General features: G+C 49.3%; 6 protein-coding genes across 6 annotated transcripts; 2 read left to right on the forward strand and 4 right to left on the reverse strand.

Annotated features, from left to right (window-relative positions):
- Positions 1-20: 20 nt before the first annotated feature.
- N7519_010920 (uncharacterized protein) lies at positions 21-1,842 on the reverse strand (the record flags this gene model as incomplete). Its single annotated transcript, XM_057297693.1, has 4 exons — positions 21-381; positions 447-841; positions 900-1,591; positions 1,647-1,842. The coding sequence occupies 4 exons, from the start codon at positions 1,840-1,842 to the stop codon at positions 21-23; spliced, it is 1,644 nt and encodes a 547-aa protein (XP_057145575.1).
- Positions 1,843-2,693: 851 nt separating this feature from the next.
- N7519_010921 (acyclic terpene utilization AtuA family protein) lies at positions 2,694-4,496 on the forward strand (the record flags this gene model as incomplete). Its single annotated transcript, XM_057297694.1, has 7 exons — positions 2,694-2,778; positions 2,829-2,992; positions 3,048-3,345; positions 3,399-3,562; positions 3,610-3,680; positions 3,747-3,946; positions 4,078-4,496. 7 exons carry the CDS (start codon positions 2,694-2,696, stop codon positions 4,494-4,496), a joined length of 1,401 nt encoding a protein of 466 aa, XP_057145576.1.
- Positions 4,497-4,693: 197 nt separating this feature from the next.
- Positions 4,694-6,809, reverse strand: N7519_010922 (uncharacterized protein; the record flags this gene model as incomplete). Its single annotated transcript, XM_057297695.1, has 4 exons — positions 4,694-5,083; positions 5,157-6,496; positions 6,545-6,560; positions 6,621-6,809. The coding sequence occupies 4 exons, from the start codon at positions 6,807-6,809 to the stop codon at positions 4,694-4,696; spliced, it is 1,935 nt and encodes a 644-aa protein (XP_057145577.1).
- Positions 6,810-7,738: 929 nt separating this feature from the next.
- On the forward strand, positions 7,739-9,768 carry N7519_010923 (uncharacterized protein; the record flags this gene model as incomplete). Its single annotated transcript, XM_057297696.1, is given in 7 exon segments — positions 7,739-7,763; positions 7,876-8,011; positions 8,064-8,155; positions 8,190-8,463; positions 8,525-8,609; positions 8,672-8,869; positions 8,881-9,768. The coding sequence occupies 7 exon segments, from the start codon at positions 7,739-7,741 to the stop codon at positions 9,766-9,768; spliced, it is 1,698 nt and encodes a 565-aa protein (XP_057145578.1).
- Positions 9,769-10,537: 769 nt separating this feature from the next.
- Positions 10,538-12,140, reverse strand: erg12 (mevalonate kinase; the record flags this gene model as incomplete). The annotated part of the gene is made up of 3 exons (XM_057297697.1): positions 10,538-10,883; positions 10,935-11,471; positions 11,569-12,140. 3 exons carry the CDS (start codon positions 12,138-12,140, stop codon positions 10,538-10,540), a joined length of 1,455 nt encoding a protein of 484 aa, XP_057145579.1.
- Positions 12,141-12,796: 656 nt separating this feature from the next.
- On the reverse strand, positions 12,797-16,769 carry N7519_010925 (putative cation chloride cotransporter; the record flags this gene model as incomplete). Its single annotated transcript, XM_057297698.1, is given in 5 exon segments — positions 12,797-14,203; positions 14,221-15,333; positions 15,385-15,550; positions 15,602-16,193; positions 16,244-16,769. 5 exon segments carry the CDS (start codon positions 16,767-16,769, stop codon positions 12,797-12,799), a joined length of 3,804 nt encoding a protein of 1,267 aa, XP_057145580.1.
- Between the last annotated feature and the right edge of the window lie 19 nt (positions 16,770-16,788).

Raw genomic sequence — 16,788 nt, forward strand, 5'->3', positions numbered from 1 at the left:
ATGGAGTTCTATCGTATGTACTAATATGACAACTCGGGAAGCCTCCTTGCAACATGGTCATGCCAGGTGATGCCTTGGTCATGATGGCAATTTGGAACAGGAGAATCTTTCCAAATAGGACTTGCGTCCTTGTCATCTAGTCTGGCTACGGGCCTCAGCATATCCATCCGTCCCCATGGGCTATCTTCAAAGCTCATCATAAATGGGGAGTCTTGTGCAAGATATTCCGGGAAAACTCGTTTCCACCCATCGATCACCTGAATCATAATTTCCGAGACGAACTGATCCGGAGACGAGCGCGCGAATTTGAACGTATCGAAAGTTCTTTGTACCACCTCAACTGGATAGAGACCAACTTCGGGGTCTACCAGAATCGCGTCCCTGCCACAAGCGAGCTTACAACGTGATATGAGCCTCCTTTCTGAGCCCTGTCCCGGATGGCCAACATTGTCGCGAGGGCACCGACAACGCCAGTAGTCATGTCAGAGACTGGCAATGGTGGAAGAACACTCGTCCCTTCATCGAATCCAAGCGACCGACCCATCACGTACGAAGCACCCGATGCGGCATCCCCGATCTGCTGCCAGCCAGGTCTCTCGGCGAATGGTCCAGATGGACCGTAGCAGTTTTCGTCGACGTAGACAATGCCCTTGTTTCTTTTGGCTGCCACATCCAGCATGCTTTGCAGACCGAGTCCCTTCCGATCTAGCGACCCATACCGGAAGCCCTGGACAAACACGTCTGCGTCGCCCACCAGCTCCTTGAGCCGAGCCATTTCCTCCGCCTTTCCAATATCGAGATCAATCGTGCGTTTGCCGGCGTTGAGCGTTAATTGGAGGACCTGTTGGGCATGTCAGTATTTGGTTTCAAGACAAAGGGGGGAAATCCATTTCACTCACATTCAAATCTGCCAGTCTACTGCAGTTGACACGGATGACATCTGCACCAAACGATGCGAGGATTACCCCAACAGTGGGCCCGGCGATAATCCGCACCATTTCCACCACCTTGATCCCCGCCAGAGGCCGACGATCAGGGAGCTGACTTAATGGGACCGACGGCGTCGATTGCGCATACGATTCACGCGTATAATTCACGAGAGGGTATTCCGCAAGCCGCTTCCCCATCTCAGTCTTTCTCCAGCCCTCGGGTGAGTAACAGATGCTCCCACATAATCCATGTCTCAGGTTATGCATCTCAAGTTCATCAGGACCCCATTTCTGCACATGTTCCCGAATATACGCATATCCCTCCTGGAAAGATTTCAACGGCACATCCATGTCGATCCCCATCGAGCAGAGTGTCTTGCTTGCATCCAGCGACCCGTGAAGTTGATACCACACCCCGGAGTCCTTGGTGGGATACAGTGCAGTTGCTCGACCAGCCAATGGGCCGATCCCGAACCCCTTCTCAAAGTCCCTGTCGAAGATGTTGGGAAGTTCGCGGGCCCGTGCAAGAGTCGAGATGTCCTTGCCATTCACGAATGCCGTGAATGTCGATGCAAGCCAAATCCCAGCATGGTCCGTGTTTACAGTCACGCTCGCTTCCTTGGCTGGCTTGCCATCCCGTAGCTCAAGAAGCTCGTTTCCGACTAGCCCGCACATGGCATGCAGAGCCGCTGTCACGACGGGGGGACTTCATCGGACCGGGCACCATAGGGTCCGGCCGGCCTTCGAAGTTGACAGTGTCCCACAGTGCAGTGTCTTTTGTGAAACCCGGTGTTCGCGACGCCAACAGCTCAAAGATTCGACGGGCATCTTGGGGTATAGGGAGAACGGACTTGTCGATGTAGGTTCCGGGTCCGTAGACCTCGTTTCCGGGAATAGTCTCGTGCATGGGCATTTTGGGTCGAAGACAGACAAAGGAAAAAGGAACAAAGGAACAAAGGAACAAAGAGGACAAAGAGGACAAAGGAAGTGACAATTGCAATTTTTAAAGCTTGACGGATCTCTAAATACACGGACAGCAACACCCGTCCTTATATGGACATTCGGAGTACTTACATGGGTTCTGAAAAGTTCTAAACCTCAAGCCTCAATTCCGGGACCCAACACATCAACTCGTATTCTTTTTTAGATAATATCCAAATCTTACCAACATCCAACCATGGTGCAATGATACTACTGGTCCATAGATCGGCATTGTTCCCAATCGGGCATGGATTGATGTGACTCCCCTCGCAGCCGGCGCTTTCGGGGACGCCACGGGAAGAAGAAAAGAGCCCACGGGACAATCTTGACAGGGAAAGTCAGCCTCAATCAAATAGAAGGCTTGGATTAGCTTGAATTAAAGCCATCACTCTCATTTAATTGGCTCCATCAGTGAAGTTATTGACACCGATCATCTCCCACGGCCCACGGGCACGGGGGTTTGTCACGGGGATTTTCCGTGGGGATTTTCTTCTCTGCCTGCTCTTCTCTCCAACCGAGGGGATTCACGAACTTGGCTTGGAATAACTCTGGGAATATACTTAATAGTAGATATAATATTATAAGAATTTCCAATATTTAGTTATAATCTGCATGAATCTAGTCCAAGACCAACTATTTACCACAATACTTACTCTATGAAAATAAAGAAAACCAACATACCATGTCTACCAGTCCAAGTGAAAATAGCCGACCAGTCCGAGTCGCCAATTGCTCTGGCTATCATGGTATGGAGAACATTTAGATTAAAAACCAACAGTACTAATGTACAAAGATGATCCTGCATACGAGATGTATCGCCAAGCCGCTCTAGGAGATGTAGACTTTATCACGGGGGATTACCTGGCGGGTATGTTGCTTGGCGACATGGACTAACGATCGTACTAAGGACTAACTAAGCTAAGAGGTTAACATGGCAAATAATTCCCAGTCCTTCCAACGGGGTGACAGCCTGGGAAGGTATCCAGCAGACCATCGACGTGATCGCCGAAAAAGGCATCAAGGTCGTACTAAATGGAGGAGCCCCCAACCCTAAAGGGCTCGCTCTGAAAGTGCACGTGTTAGTCAGTGTAGACTTCATCCACCTACATAATTCTATATACCAACTCGTCCCCACAGATCAACCAGAAAGGCCTCGCTTTGCGAGTAGCTTACCTATCTGGAGACGACCTCTACACCAAATTCGGCCCCAACATGCCACAATCTGCAGAACAACTCCAACACCTCGACGCAGAAAACGATTCCATCAAACCTAGCCCGCTCACCTATGCATTCACCAACACCGCCAAACCCATCCCTATGGTTTCGGCACACGCCTACCTCGGTGCCCGGGCATCATGGACGGACTCCGTCGTGGGGCAGATATCATTATATGCGGCCGGGTTGCAGACGTCAGCCCTGTTATTGCAGCGGCGTGGTACTGGCATTCCTGGTCGGAGTCGGATTATGACCGGCTGGCTGGGTCCCTAGTGGCGGGTCACCTTATTGAGTGCTCGGCCTATGTTACTGGCGGCAACTTCTCCGGGTTTGATAGACACCCCGTTGATACGTTTGTTGAGCCGGGATTTCCCATTGCCGAGATCGATGTCGATGGATCGTGTGTTGCTACGAAACATCCTGGGACTGGTGGTATGGTTGGTGTTGATACTGTTCGGTGTCAACTTTTATATATGAGCTTCAGGGTAATATTTACTTGAATAGTGATGTTAGTGCTGTTTTGGATGATGTTATTGTTGAACAAGCTGGAAGGGGGTAGGTAAGCGTCTTGTCTTATTCCTCTTTATGTTGATACATTTACTGAAACTACGTCTCGTCCAGGGTTCGTGTTCATGGCATACGAGGCTACGCCCCTCCTCCAACAACCAAGCTGGCCGTATTCTATCCTGGTGGCTTCGAGGCTCATATCTTACTGGATGCTACTATGGACCAGGCGAGAAGTGGGATCTGGTTGAAAGACAACTCCGACATTTCATTGAGAAGGAGTCAATTGATCGAATTGACACACTTGAATCCCAAAGGTATCCTTTGTCTCATTCATTCAGCTTGGACTAGAGTTGAGACTTACGAATGTCCAGAATCGGTATCCCTGCTCCGAACCCTAGTTCACAGCGATAGAGCACCACATACCTACGCATCTTCATTGCTGCAGCCGAGGCCGAGGCCGACGCACCTGGTTCTATCCGCTCGTTCCCAGCAGGTCATCCGCCAGCGTACAAAGCTCTACATCCACGCGCAAGCTATAATTATGCCCCATCTGGCGAGGAAATCGCCCTCCTCCAATCCCCAACGCGGTCTACCCGATTGGGAGACATTGCTCTTGCCCGATCTGGTGACAAAGGGTCTAATCTCAACTTCGGGATCTTGGTCCCTGACGCCACTCACTGGTCTTGGCTGCGGTCTTATATGAGCGTTGAAAGAATGCGAGAGATGCTCGCTAATGAGAATGACTGGGATGAGTCGTTCTTGGTTGAGAGAGTGGAATTCCCGTACATCCATGCTGTTCACTTCGTGATTTATGGGATTCTTGGTCGGGGTGTTGTTAGCAGCTCGAGTCGACTGGATGCGTGATAAGGTTGTTGAGGTTTCAGTGGAAATTTTGGATTGAATTTTCATTTATATCGCGAGACGTATTACGGGATGTAGTTATCAGTGAGACGCAGAAATTGGACCATGAAGGCTGTTGACACATGTTGAGTATGCTTCATATCATTGCAATGAACAGTATACACACCACATGAAACATCGGACATGTAAAATCATCCCGTTCAAGAGACTGCCAGAACAGCGACAGCCCAAGGATCCATGCTAATTGAATAATTTCCTTGCCCATTGAAGATACTGGTGGTGACGGTTTGGATTTGCACGTTGTAAGGCGTGTTGCCCTGGTACTTGGGACCAGCAAGCATCTCCAGTTTACCAGTTTTGGTTCCTGGTATACTCACTTTGACAGTCTGCTGTTCGGGACCATAGTTCGCCAGTTTCAAGTAGTATTGTGAGCCTGTCTTCGAAGCCACCCAGTAAACAGGTCCGAATCCTGTTGATGAGTGAACCGGAAGAATGGTGTCACCCTTGTTGGATGCAAACATCTTTTGCACAAAATATGAAACCGTGGGTGTGATAGAGTCGGGAGCCGAATCAAAACCGTAAAGTGTGGGCTAGAAGTAGGAATAGCATTGTCAGCTATATCCCGAGTGTTGCTTTAACAGATTCTTGGATAGATATTCTTACCGTCCAATTGTCGAAACCAAAGTGCTGTATCAAAGGCGCATAAGTCACCATCTTGACAATATCACTGTTGCGCTCCATTCCAATCATGTACACAGCCTCACTACAGCTGCCCTGCATGTACGGCCACGATACTCCTCTCTCTGCTGTAGTATTGCGACATCCGAACTCACCAACCATCACTGATTGGTTCCGCGGCTGGTTATCAAACTGGTCAAACAATTTGACAAAATCGTCCGGTGCTCGGTACAGATGCAGATCGATGATGACATCTTTGGGAAGTGGAGATGGCAAGCACGAATAGTTCCCATGGGAAGCAACAATTGTGATATGCGGGTACTTGTCGTGGATGGCCTTGTATAATTGATTGAAACGGTCCGGATAGGTTTCACAGCCACCGGTGAGGTCATCTTCGTTGCCAATTTCAATAAGGTCGACCTTCCATGGATCTTTCCGACCGTTCTGGGCTCGCAGTTTGCCATAATGTGTCGAGGAGTCGCCAAAGAGATATTCCATCTCATTCATGGTATCCTTGACGAAGGGCTCGAGGTCCGGCCCGGAGAGAATGTCCCCATAGGACTTGCCAGACCACACAGCCAGTAGTGGCGCCATGTTCATGTCTTCACACCACCACAAATACTCGTCCAGGCCGAGGGCATCTGTATTGGGGTAGAACCAGTCGCTTTCTCTTCCTGGGCGCTCGACCACGGGTCCAATCGTGGTGTTCCATTTCCAGCGAGAATCAACCTGTAAGCCTTCGATGTTGTTCCCGCCTGCAAACCGGAGAAATGATGGATTGACCTCGTCTAGAAATGTTGCAATATCATCTCGTAATCCGTTCTCTCTTCCTTTGAAAGTGGGAGGAAACAGCTGGATTAAGCCAAAGTTCAAAGAGCTACCAGCAACTTTTGATCCATCGAAAGTCAAATGCCACTCATTATCCCCTTTTGGTGTATAAGTCGTGTTGAACCTGGTTTTGAATTCCGTGAATTTTGAATCCGTACTCTTCACAGTCAAGTTGTGGTCAGCATACACCGAACCACTATGCGACCCAACAAGCTGCAGGTTGATAGTCCCCGAGTAGTTACCCATCATCCAGAAGGAACAGTTGTATGTGGCGCCTGTGACTGGAATACCGTTGTAACCGGTGTTGGCAAAGCCAACATAGTTTGTTACTCCATCCGGTACTTCAACGTTGAGCGAAGACGTAATTGCTTTGCTGACGGGCTTTGAGGTATCCTGGAAGATTGTCACATCCCCCACCGGAGCGTAGGCAGTCAACCCAAGACTAGTTCCTTGGAAGCCATTGTTCTGCAGCACTTGTCCGTGGATTCCACCATCGCCTTAAAATATTTAGTCATGTTCGTGATCACTTAATGCAAATTGCCTACCAGAACGGTCCATTTCCTAACAATATCGAAGTTTAGCGACACAGATGATTGCACATAGAGCTAGCTTGTTACTCACCTCGAACATAACTCCATAGAGAAGCGGACTAGATTTATTCCCTCCCTCCCTTGCAACTGTCAGACTGACTGGGACAGTTGAACTATTCCTTTCGGTCGAACTATTCCCTCCAGCCAGCACGCCTGTTAAACATGTAGCCAAAGCAATAGATGTCGCGAGGCCGGCGCATTTCACAGATTCAGACTTCATGACTAGTCAGAATCCAAAGAAAATATATGTGTAGCAAGAATTTGCAAGGGAGCGAAAGAGAGTCGGTAAAAAGCCATGATCAGGAAAGTTAAGATTTTCGAAAAAGCACTGCCCTGTCTTAGACGGAGTAATCTGTATGACTGTGGGGTATGATTCGTTCGTGTTGGACCTGGCCTGAAAGTTGTTCTCTATAGAGGCATCATGGACCCTGAAATGGTGGCCGCATGCGTGTCTGGGACAACTCATAGAACACTTGGGTCTATTGACATGGCGACATATAGGGAGACGTGCGTCCCATCAAGACGAGCATCTTTTGGACGTTTGATCTTGCGCTTAGATTTCACATGTAGTACCTCAATCTTGCTTTCCTCCTACCCCATGCGTTGAGTATTGGTGTCGATTCTGCATTTACAGTTGAGGGAAGTCATGACGTCGGATACTCCCGAGGTGGGATTGGAACTTCATGTTAGGTCCTGCAACTACCTAGGTAAGCCCATCATAGTCGAAGTCCTGAATATCTGTAACTTGAATAACCAAAAGAAACACTGATATCGAAATTCACCTGATGGTAGTTGAGTTTATACCTTCGACGATGTACGATAGCGGTACCGTACAAGTGTCCATCCAAATTCCACCTCCAAATTCAGGCGAACAAGTAATTCACCATGTACGGACACACGTAGCAAATTTGGTCCTTCTTGCTTCTTAGTAACCTCATTTCTGGCAAACAAAAAAGGATCCATGGATGGTCAGAGAGAAGAGGCTGAAATAAGAAGCTGTCTAAAGATGAAGGCGGTGTCTGATCTGCCACCTCACATGTCAAAACAGATCTGTTTCCAAATCGGGATTAGCTCTCCTCCCTCTACATATGCAATCTTGCCCTTTGATTTCCATCAATATTCATATCCGACTTTGAACAGAGTGTGAAAATGAAGTACATCGTGGTATCTGGAGGTGAGTTTAACGGTGATCTGCCAGAAGTGGCTCCACCGTTAGCCCGTGGAGAAAAGCGGGGCAGTCTCCATTTCGAGGTATAGCAAGAGATATAAGAGACTGACATTGCTAGGCGTCATTTCTGGGACAGGGAAGGGCATTGTCGCTTCGAGTGCAGGTTTGCTGCTGCAAAGCAAAGGGTTTGTCGTCACCGCCATCAAGATAGACCCCTACATCAACATCGATTCCGGCACTATGAGCCCACTCCAGTAAGTCCCGATCTGATGCAGCTTCTGTGGACTCATTTCCTGATTGGTATAGCCATGGAGAGATCTATGTGACGGACGATGGGGGTGAGGTTAATCTTGACCTTGGCAATTTTGAGCGTTACCTTTCGACCACTCTCCAGCGTGGTCATAACATCACAGCTGGGGAGATCTACCTGAGACATCATCTCTAGGGAACGGACCGGCAACTACTTAGGAAAAACTGTTCAGGTGGTGCCTCATTTCACCAACGCCATACAAGAATACATCGAACGGACCGCGAAGATACCTGTGGACGAGTCCCAAGCCGAGCCTGATGTGTGTATTATTGAGCTAGGTGGGACAGTGGGCGATATCGAAAGTTCGCCTTTCATCTACGCTCTCGCCCAGCTTCGAAAGAGGGTCGGCAAAGAAAATTTCGTTCAAATTCACGTAGCTTATGTCCCTGTTGTGCCGTAAGCTCTTCTTGCGTCAGGCGACAAAACACCGCTATAAGCTAACCTAACATCTGGCCAGACCGGGAGCTTCTGGCGAGCAAAAGACGAAGCCGACTCAACGATCCATTTCCGACGTTCGGAGCGCTGGGTTGAGCCCACTTCTAGTATGTTATCACTCTCTATTCATACATGTCTATACCAGGCACTCTGATCTAATCAATTAAAGGTCGCCTGCCGCTGCGAGGTGCCATTGGATCCAGGTACCATCCAAAAAATCGCCAATATGTGCTCAATGGAGCCGGAACAGGTCATTTCCGTACATGACGGATCAACCACATACCACGTACCGCTTCTCCTCGAGAAACAGAATCTTCTGGGCATCCTCTGCGAGCACCTCGACCTTCGACTTGATCGATTACACCCCGTATTGAACAGGGCAAGCGTATGTGGGACAACTGGGTTTATGTTGTTCGAAGTCAAGATACTATCATCGACACAATATCAATCGCGCTTGTTGGAAAATACACATCCAATAAAGATGCCTACCTCAGCGTCTCTAAGTCGATCGAACACGCGGCCATGTACTGCCACAAGAAAGTCAAGATTATATGGATTGACGCGGCACATCTCGAGGAGGAGACTTATCGCACCTCTGCAGTCAAGTATCACAAAGCTTGGCATGATCTCTGTAGCGTCAAGGGCATTGTTGTACCTGGTGGCTTTGGTACTCACGGTACCGGCGGGATGATCAGGGCAATCACTTGGGCAAGGACTAATAAAAAGCCATTCCTAGGTGTATGCCTTGGCATGCAACTCACAGTGGTTGAATATGCCCGCCATGTCATGGGTATCCCAGACGCTGGAAGCCAAGAGCTCCATCCAGAATCCAAGAACCATGTGATCATTTACATGCCTGAACATAATCAGGAGAATGGCCGTGACGCCATGCGTCTGGGCAAGCATCCATGCATCTTCAAGGAGGGTACCGAGTGGTCAAAGCTACGATCCTTGTATGGTCCCACGATTTCCCAAATTGAGGAGCGTCACCGGAACCAGTACGAAATCAACCCGGAAATGGTCGAGGGGCTTGAGAAAGCCGGTCTTGCTGTTGTTGGCAAAGATCCTACCGGCAAGCGTATCGAGATTATTGAGATCCGCGATCATCCCTTTTTCGTCGGCGTGCAATTCCGCCCTGAATACTTGAGCCGTGTGTTGCGGCCGAGCAAGGTCTTCCTCGGCTTCTTTGCTGCTGCTGCTCGGTGCTTGGAGAAGATCCCTATGGCATTGAAACAGGGCCAGCAAAGTCTTGTGGAAGAATATTAAAGAGCTATGAGCAATCTTTGGAGTTCTTTATGTTATCCCATTGGTTGACCTCCTTCAATTGATCACTTAGCGTCCCTTTTGAGATTGCATTTCCAGCTTAGAAAATCAATTTATCCCAAAGGTTTATAATCTGCATTAAAACACTACAATTTTAACTGATAGCACAGTTCTAGTGATCTCTTCTGACAACTATATATGAAAGCTTCCAATGGATCATTAAGGGGGTCCTAGAAAAGGCTTAGGAGAGTTCTTCCACTCCTCGGTCCATCATCCATGGGAATCCATCCTTCCGTTGCCAATCTCCGCTTTCGTTCTTGGTCTATGCCATGCATTCATGCTCATACACTGACCATGTTAATGAATACATACGCAAGAGGTTGACTTCGGGTTTTACATGGGAAAACAGAAGCGAGTTCTACCAAGTAGAACAATATTATGTGATTGATGTATTGGGAAACCCGAACAGGTCTAGGAGAGCAGTTCTTCCACAGTCATGTCGTCAATTAATTTCATGCAAAGGGAAAGCCCGGAATGAGAGTTGCAGAAACCGAGAAGTGAAAAGAGCAACAAACAGAATCAGAGCTGGAATCAGAACAGGAATAGAGATGAAGGTGGATGGTGAAGTCCAGACAAAACTCAACAGGTAGACGATCAGGTTGACACCGAGGATGAAGAGAAAAGAAAAGTGGGTGTATAGTGCATAAGGATAATGTGTATAGATAATGGGAGATGAATGAGTAAAAAAGAAGGTCCGGGCCTGGGCTTGAGGTCAAGTCACATGCATGTCGGGAGGAACTGAGGCCAAGACAAGCGGCTTAATTGATAGCTCGCTTCCAGAACTTCCAGCCCCTCTCTTCTCCTCCACTCCTACACCAACAAGACGTTCAATGCCTTCAGGGCCCTCGGCATTTTCGAACTTCTGCTGATCGATTTCCTCGCCACCCTCTTCATCTGAGCCATTACGCAAGACGGCCGGGTAGAGGACACCAACACCGTCACCGCCAAGGATAACCTCGTAAGTAGCGAAACCCTCCTTATCGAACTTCTGTTCGAGGTCCTGTTTGACTTCCGCTTTCGCGTTAGGCCGGAGGAGGTAATCGCACACCCACCACCGCCTGCACCGGTCAGCTTTGTCCAGCCGATGTCAGCGTAGTCGACAAGTTCACGAATGCGTTCGAGACGGGGGTGAGAGACGCCTAGGGGAGACAAGGAAGCCGTGGTTGATACGGATCAGGGTTCCAAAGTGGGCGAGGGTGGTCTCGCAGATGCCCTCGAAGCTGGGGTCCTCGATTAGACGTTGTGCAGAACATGTCACGTGGTCGATGCCGTTAAGTATTGACTCCGTCACGATAGGATGGGCGTCTCTTAGGGCTCCGACTTTGCTAACTTCTGTCTTTGTGGAACGCGCTTGTTGGGTGTTGACGAGTAGAAGAGGGAGTTCGGGGAAATTCGGTAGTGAAATAACGGTTGGAGGCTTCGAATAATCGTCGCGCCGGAAAATCACAGCCTTACCGCCTGCGGACACCGTGTTGTCCACCCCACTAGGATTGCCATGGATACAGAGCTCTCCAACGAATGCCCAGCGGTTGATGCGCTCGATTTGTGTCTCCGCCTCCTCCGGTGGCTGGTCTGGGTGGGGCCCCGAAAGGGTACGGATTTGAAGAAGCAGCGCAGAACTGAGACAAACGCAGACACTGGCACTACTACCTAGGCCGGCCCCGGTAGGGATAGTGGATCGAAGGGTGTAGATGGCGCCTGGGCTTTGCGGGGAGCCCAGGGAGAGGAAGAGGTAGAGGGAACGAGGATGCGGAGCGGATATGAATGTTGCGCTGCTCCTCTGGTAGACCCTTGGAGACGCCCTGGAGGTGTGGTTGGATTGCCTCGACAAGTTCTGGGTCGAGTTCCGTGACAAGGCTGTAGTAAAACTTCTTTTTTGTGGGCTCGTGGAACTTGTCCCAGGGTAGGGTGTCAATATCCCAAGTGTGACTAAGACCTAGGTCCCGGAAGTTCAATGTTATCGTGCGCTGTGATTTGGAGAGGGTGGTGACAAGAAGGTAGGAGCGGAGAGAGATGGCTGCGGCCATGGCAGCCTTGCCGTGGACAACCGCATGCTCGCCAAAAACGATGACTTTGCCCGGCGCCGACACCATAAAGGTGGGCGCCATTGGCGAAGAGGCCTTGCGAGTCATTCTCGGCCGCGCGATCGCTTGTGTTTCTGAGGAGACGGAGGCGCTGTCGGAGCTATCGTCGACACAGTTCCCATTCACGCCCTTAGTAGGGAGAACTTTGACCGTGCTTTCGGGGTGGAAGTCGACCGTGCGACGATTTGTGGCACCTATACCTTGCAATGGGAGCGTGACATTCTCGGTCATGACAGGCAGGATTAGGTGGGATTGGACAAGCGGGATCAGGCGAGATTGGAATTCGAGGGGGGCAACAAAGGGGCGAAAGTCTGGATTAGAAATTAAAAGGATAGAAATAGAAGACCAAGGAAAGAAAAGAGTGAATGAAATAGCCAAAGAGCCCAGGATACAGTCAAGTATATGGAGTACTGGAGCACTGGAGTACTGCAGGTAAGCAAGTCGACGAAAGTTGGAGAAGTGCTCGAAGCTACTGGGTATACCAGGGAACGAGAGAGAGGGATGGCCCAATCACAGCCACACCAATACCAATTGCTATTAATCTCACTATTAACTGTTTACTACTATATATAGAATGGTTATTTTGCCTTATTAGGTCGATTATTTCCCTTATTTTTCACCACTCTAGTTGTCTGGTGTTTCCTCTGTACAATAATATCCCAAGTGCAGAGATTTTGTGGCGTGCAGTAGCGCCGGAAGTGATCGTCTCTATGTCTTGTCTGGCATTTACACTATCTACAGGTACTCTCTTGTTTTGAAATCTACTAGGTATAATAAGTATGTGCATAATAACATTCCCATTAAATACAACAATCTAAGTCCGAAAATAAATCTAATCTAGCGTGTGCTATGTACAGTTCTGTATAATTCTCGCAGTCATGTATTCATCACAAATTCATCGTCACGGTCATACTATTACTATGCACCAGCAGACACGGGGGCAAGCCGGTCCATAGGACGTCCAGATCGCTCAAATAAGACGCACTGTCATCCGCGCTAAGTGAAGTCCCCTCCACGGGAGACGGCAGAGTCGTGAAGATAACAGCGGTATCACCGCTCTGCTGAACCATCAGTTCATTCAAAATCAAATGCTGTGCTCGACTCGGGAGATCATTGAAAGACAATGGAACCGATGCTACACCAGGGTAACCTGTTGCATTTGTATGTGAGCTGCTTTGGGTCCCAGGAGAGGTAGGGGACACGGCAGATGGGCGACGAGCGTAGATAGAATCTAGCTTGTTTGTAAATCGTGGAGGTGAGTTTTGTGTTGCAAACATGATAGACGGTCCATTGCCCTCCTCAGATTCAGTGTTCACTCTGGCTTCCGGGATGGGTGAGGAGCTAAACCGATTGCTGGAAGCAGAACGGCTCATAGAGGGCCGTAGACCTGGAGTTTTGTTCTTCGGGGAGGCATCGTCGCCAGTCTCAATTATGGACGGGATCACCTGGTTGGAAAGCACTGGTGTGCTTGGCGAGTCCCCGCTAGGGCTGCAATCCTCGGTCTTGGACCGGCCAAGGAGTCTTGAAGAGCCGGAAACGGGTACAGGCTCGTTTCGAGCGCTGACTATGTCCTCTCCGCCGTCCTCTGGTTCTGGATCACTAACATATGCTTCTAAATCACTTTCTTCGCTGTCAACCGAACTGTCGGAGCTGTCGTAGTCGACGAATGCATCTAGCAAGCGATGCGTTTGCATGCCGAGGTTCACTCCTCCGAGAGCCCGGAAGCTGGAGACAGATCGTCTGCGACGAGTGGACTGAACCAGTTTCCTTAAGCCAGTCACTCGAGGGTGCAAAGGTTTGGTTCCACTGTCTTGGCTCGATGGTCCTTGCCATGTATATGACTTATCAAGATGAAAACTGTCACTGGTTCTATCCGAATCCTGGATATCTCGTGCACGAGCTCGTAAGAGCCCTTGCCACCAGTCCTCCCCATGTAGAGCAGAATTAACCCTCTCTCGAGCATCAGCTGTAACCGAAGTGTCGCCATTCACGATAGTTTGGTAGGCCTGGAGATCACCGCAGGCAAGCCAGAAAACCAAGACTTCAGCTTCAATCCGTAATTTGTCAAGGAGAGCCTCGACTCGTCCTCTCTCGTCTTCCACATCGGTCTCGTACTCCACGAACACCGCAACTCGGATTTTGTATGTCTTCTTCCAGGAGGGAACAGTGTTGAGAATACAACCCAGTTGAAGGATCAAAGTGTACGTGTCAAAATTAGTGGTCAGCACATTTTGCTTGCTTTCACTGTCAGCCCCAAGCTCGGCAGACATTTGGATCGGCCACAAATCAATATACTTCTTAGTATGGCGACCGTGGGAGTCGGGCACTCCAGATCCTCGAATCCTTTAGCTACGGCAACATTTATCCGAAGCTTGAATAAGAGGTCTTCGAGGATTGTGACATAACTCTGCCCGCTCATGGGCGGGTTTGCGGATCCAGACGCGCTGGACCCTTCGGTCCGTGGGCTCGAGTGAATCGAATGGCGTCTGGCCCTCGAGTCTCTGCGGCCACTGTTCAAAGAAAAGGTCTCAACAAGCGACTGGTCAGATCGAAATTGGTCTATCACAACGATGTTGGGCCTCATGCCGCCCAATCCGGAATTCAAAACAATATTCCGCATGCCCCATTCCGCAGCGGGCGAAACGGCAATGTTGACAAAGGCTTTGATCTTGGAATACTCAACAAATTTTGTCCACGCTGTCTGTTGTCGACGTGCTTCAGGGACAGCTGCTGAAAAGTCATCCGTAACAAGAACATGAGCTAGTACAAACAGAGATCCTTTCTTTAAAGAGTTGCAGAAGGAGACCATTTTGTATTGCCTGTCGATGTCGCTGACAAATAGCAGGATCTGAGGACGCCAGAACTTGACGTGCTCCTGACGCAGACGAAGCAAGTATTTTCGCACTTGATGATAGATCAGACTTTGGCTGACATCGCCCCAAGGCTTGGGTGGCGAGCTATAATGGATCAGTAGGAAGAGAATTACCAGAATTCCTACACATCCTGTAGCGTAAACCCCGTCGACAAAAAACATGCTGATCCCACTGACGAGTGTTCCAGCCGCCGCAGTCTGCCAGTTGAAGTAGTGGAATGACGGACGGAAATTGGGTGCGGAGCCAATCTTTAAGAGGAAACACGCGAGATTCGTCACAAGGAAAGTCATCAAGTAGGTCATGGTAACAAAAGATGCGATGCGATTGATGTCGAAGAGCATTGTAACCTGAGCGAACACAAAGGTCACAATAATGGCATATATGGGATCGTCGGTTTTCTGCGCGCCTTGGGCAAAGATCCCTATGCCAGGCAAGAGGCTATCTCGCGCAACAGCTTGAAGAAGTTTAGCAGATCCAATCACGCCCATCAGGGCGGAAAAGAAACTGGTTGCGAATTCTCCGAGAAGGATCACACTATCAGAGGCATTGACCTATACTCAATTAGAACGTTCTTGTAGTCTTCCTGTCAAATAGAAACTTACAACTTGTATAACATTCACATTGTTGTAGAAAGACTCCCTGGTCACCGAAGCCGCCATCGCAAGGATGACAAGTCCATAGGCGACAAAGGTCAAAGCCAAACCCGAGAGCGTACCCTTAGGAATGGATTTGCTGGGGTTCCTAAGATCACCTGACATGCTTGCACCGCTGATGGCAGATTAGTGAAATGTGGTAGAAAGTCTGCAGTCGCCAACTTACGCAAAGATACCTCCTGTGGCAGGGAATAGAATGCCAAAGAGGTCTTGGAAGGTCTCTCGTCCTTTTGTTTGGCTTCCTGCGGCTCCCTTGGTTAGATGAGGTTTGAGATTCCCCATCAAAGTCTTCAAACGAAGTCCCGTGAACTCCACGCCCTGACGGGGAATTGGGAAAGGTTTCATAAAAACTGCAGAGAGTGGTATGCTGAAAGTGGCGACGAGTAGTATGACCAAGAGCCCGTTACTTGCCCTCGCAAATATGGAACTTCCTGCCAAGCAAATTCCTGTGCAAAATACCAGTATAATAGTTCCCCATAGGTACTGCCACCAAAATCCTTCCTCCAAGAAGTTGGCCCAGTCTCCAGACTGTCTCCCAAAGTTCTGAGTGAAACAGTCCACTAAGCCAACAGCATTCATGCCGGTGTTAAACACATAACCAAGGTAGAATACAATGCCGATGGAGCCACCAAATTTGGGGCCCAGAGATCTAGAAATAAGGTAGTAGGCACCACCGCCTCGGACCGTCCCGTTGGTTGCAATCGCGGATAGAGACATCGTTGTCACGAGGTTGATTGTGTATGATACAAGTAGCAGCCCTTTGATGTATCAGACGTGGGATCCTGACTTTGTGAGGACGTATGCTCACCTAATATGCCCAATACACCAGCTTGGCCCAGGATGAATCCGAACCGAAGGAACATAAGAATGCTCAGGACATTCAATGTCGTTGGCACAAAGACACCAGAGAATGTACCGAGCTTCTTCGGCTCATCCACCGATCGGGATCGATATCCACTCTTGTCCTTCTTATCGGCACGGGCGTCGTGGAGAGGACCCGCAGACAGGTAAACATTTTGGGAAGTGGTCTCTCGACTAGTCTCATGTTCTTGATCGTCATCTCCTCCATTATGCCACCACCGAACAAGGCCCCGGAAGTAATTCATGGGTGAGGAATGGCGTTGGTCCTCCGTTGGTTCTGACGAATTCACGGGCTCATACGGACGGACCCATCGAGTCGGTGGCCAGGGTAGCAAGCGAGTACGTTCGTCGGAGATAGTATGCGTTGAGTCCTCGGGGTCGAGACGTGAGACATCCTCTTGAGCGGTTCGAGTCGCGAAAGTTGGGCGTCGCCGAGACAAGGAGTCGGAGGATTCTCCGACTCGTTTCGCCATATCAGTTGCAAAATTTATG

This window comes from Penicillium mononematosum, assembly GCF_028829835.1.
Source record: "Penicillium mononematosum strain IBT 11891 chromosome Unknown utg000005l:1.0-9366267.0:1.0-9372171.0, whole genome shotgun sequence".
In the NCBI taxonomy this organism is placed as follows: domain Eukaryota; kingdom Fungi; phylum Ascomycota; class Eurotiomycetes; order Eurotiales; family Aspergillaceae; genus Penicillium; species Penicillium mononematosum.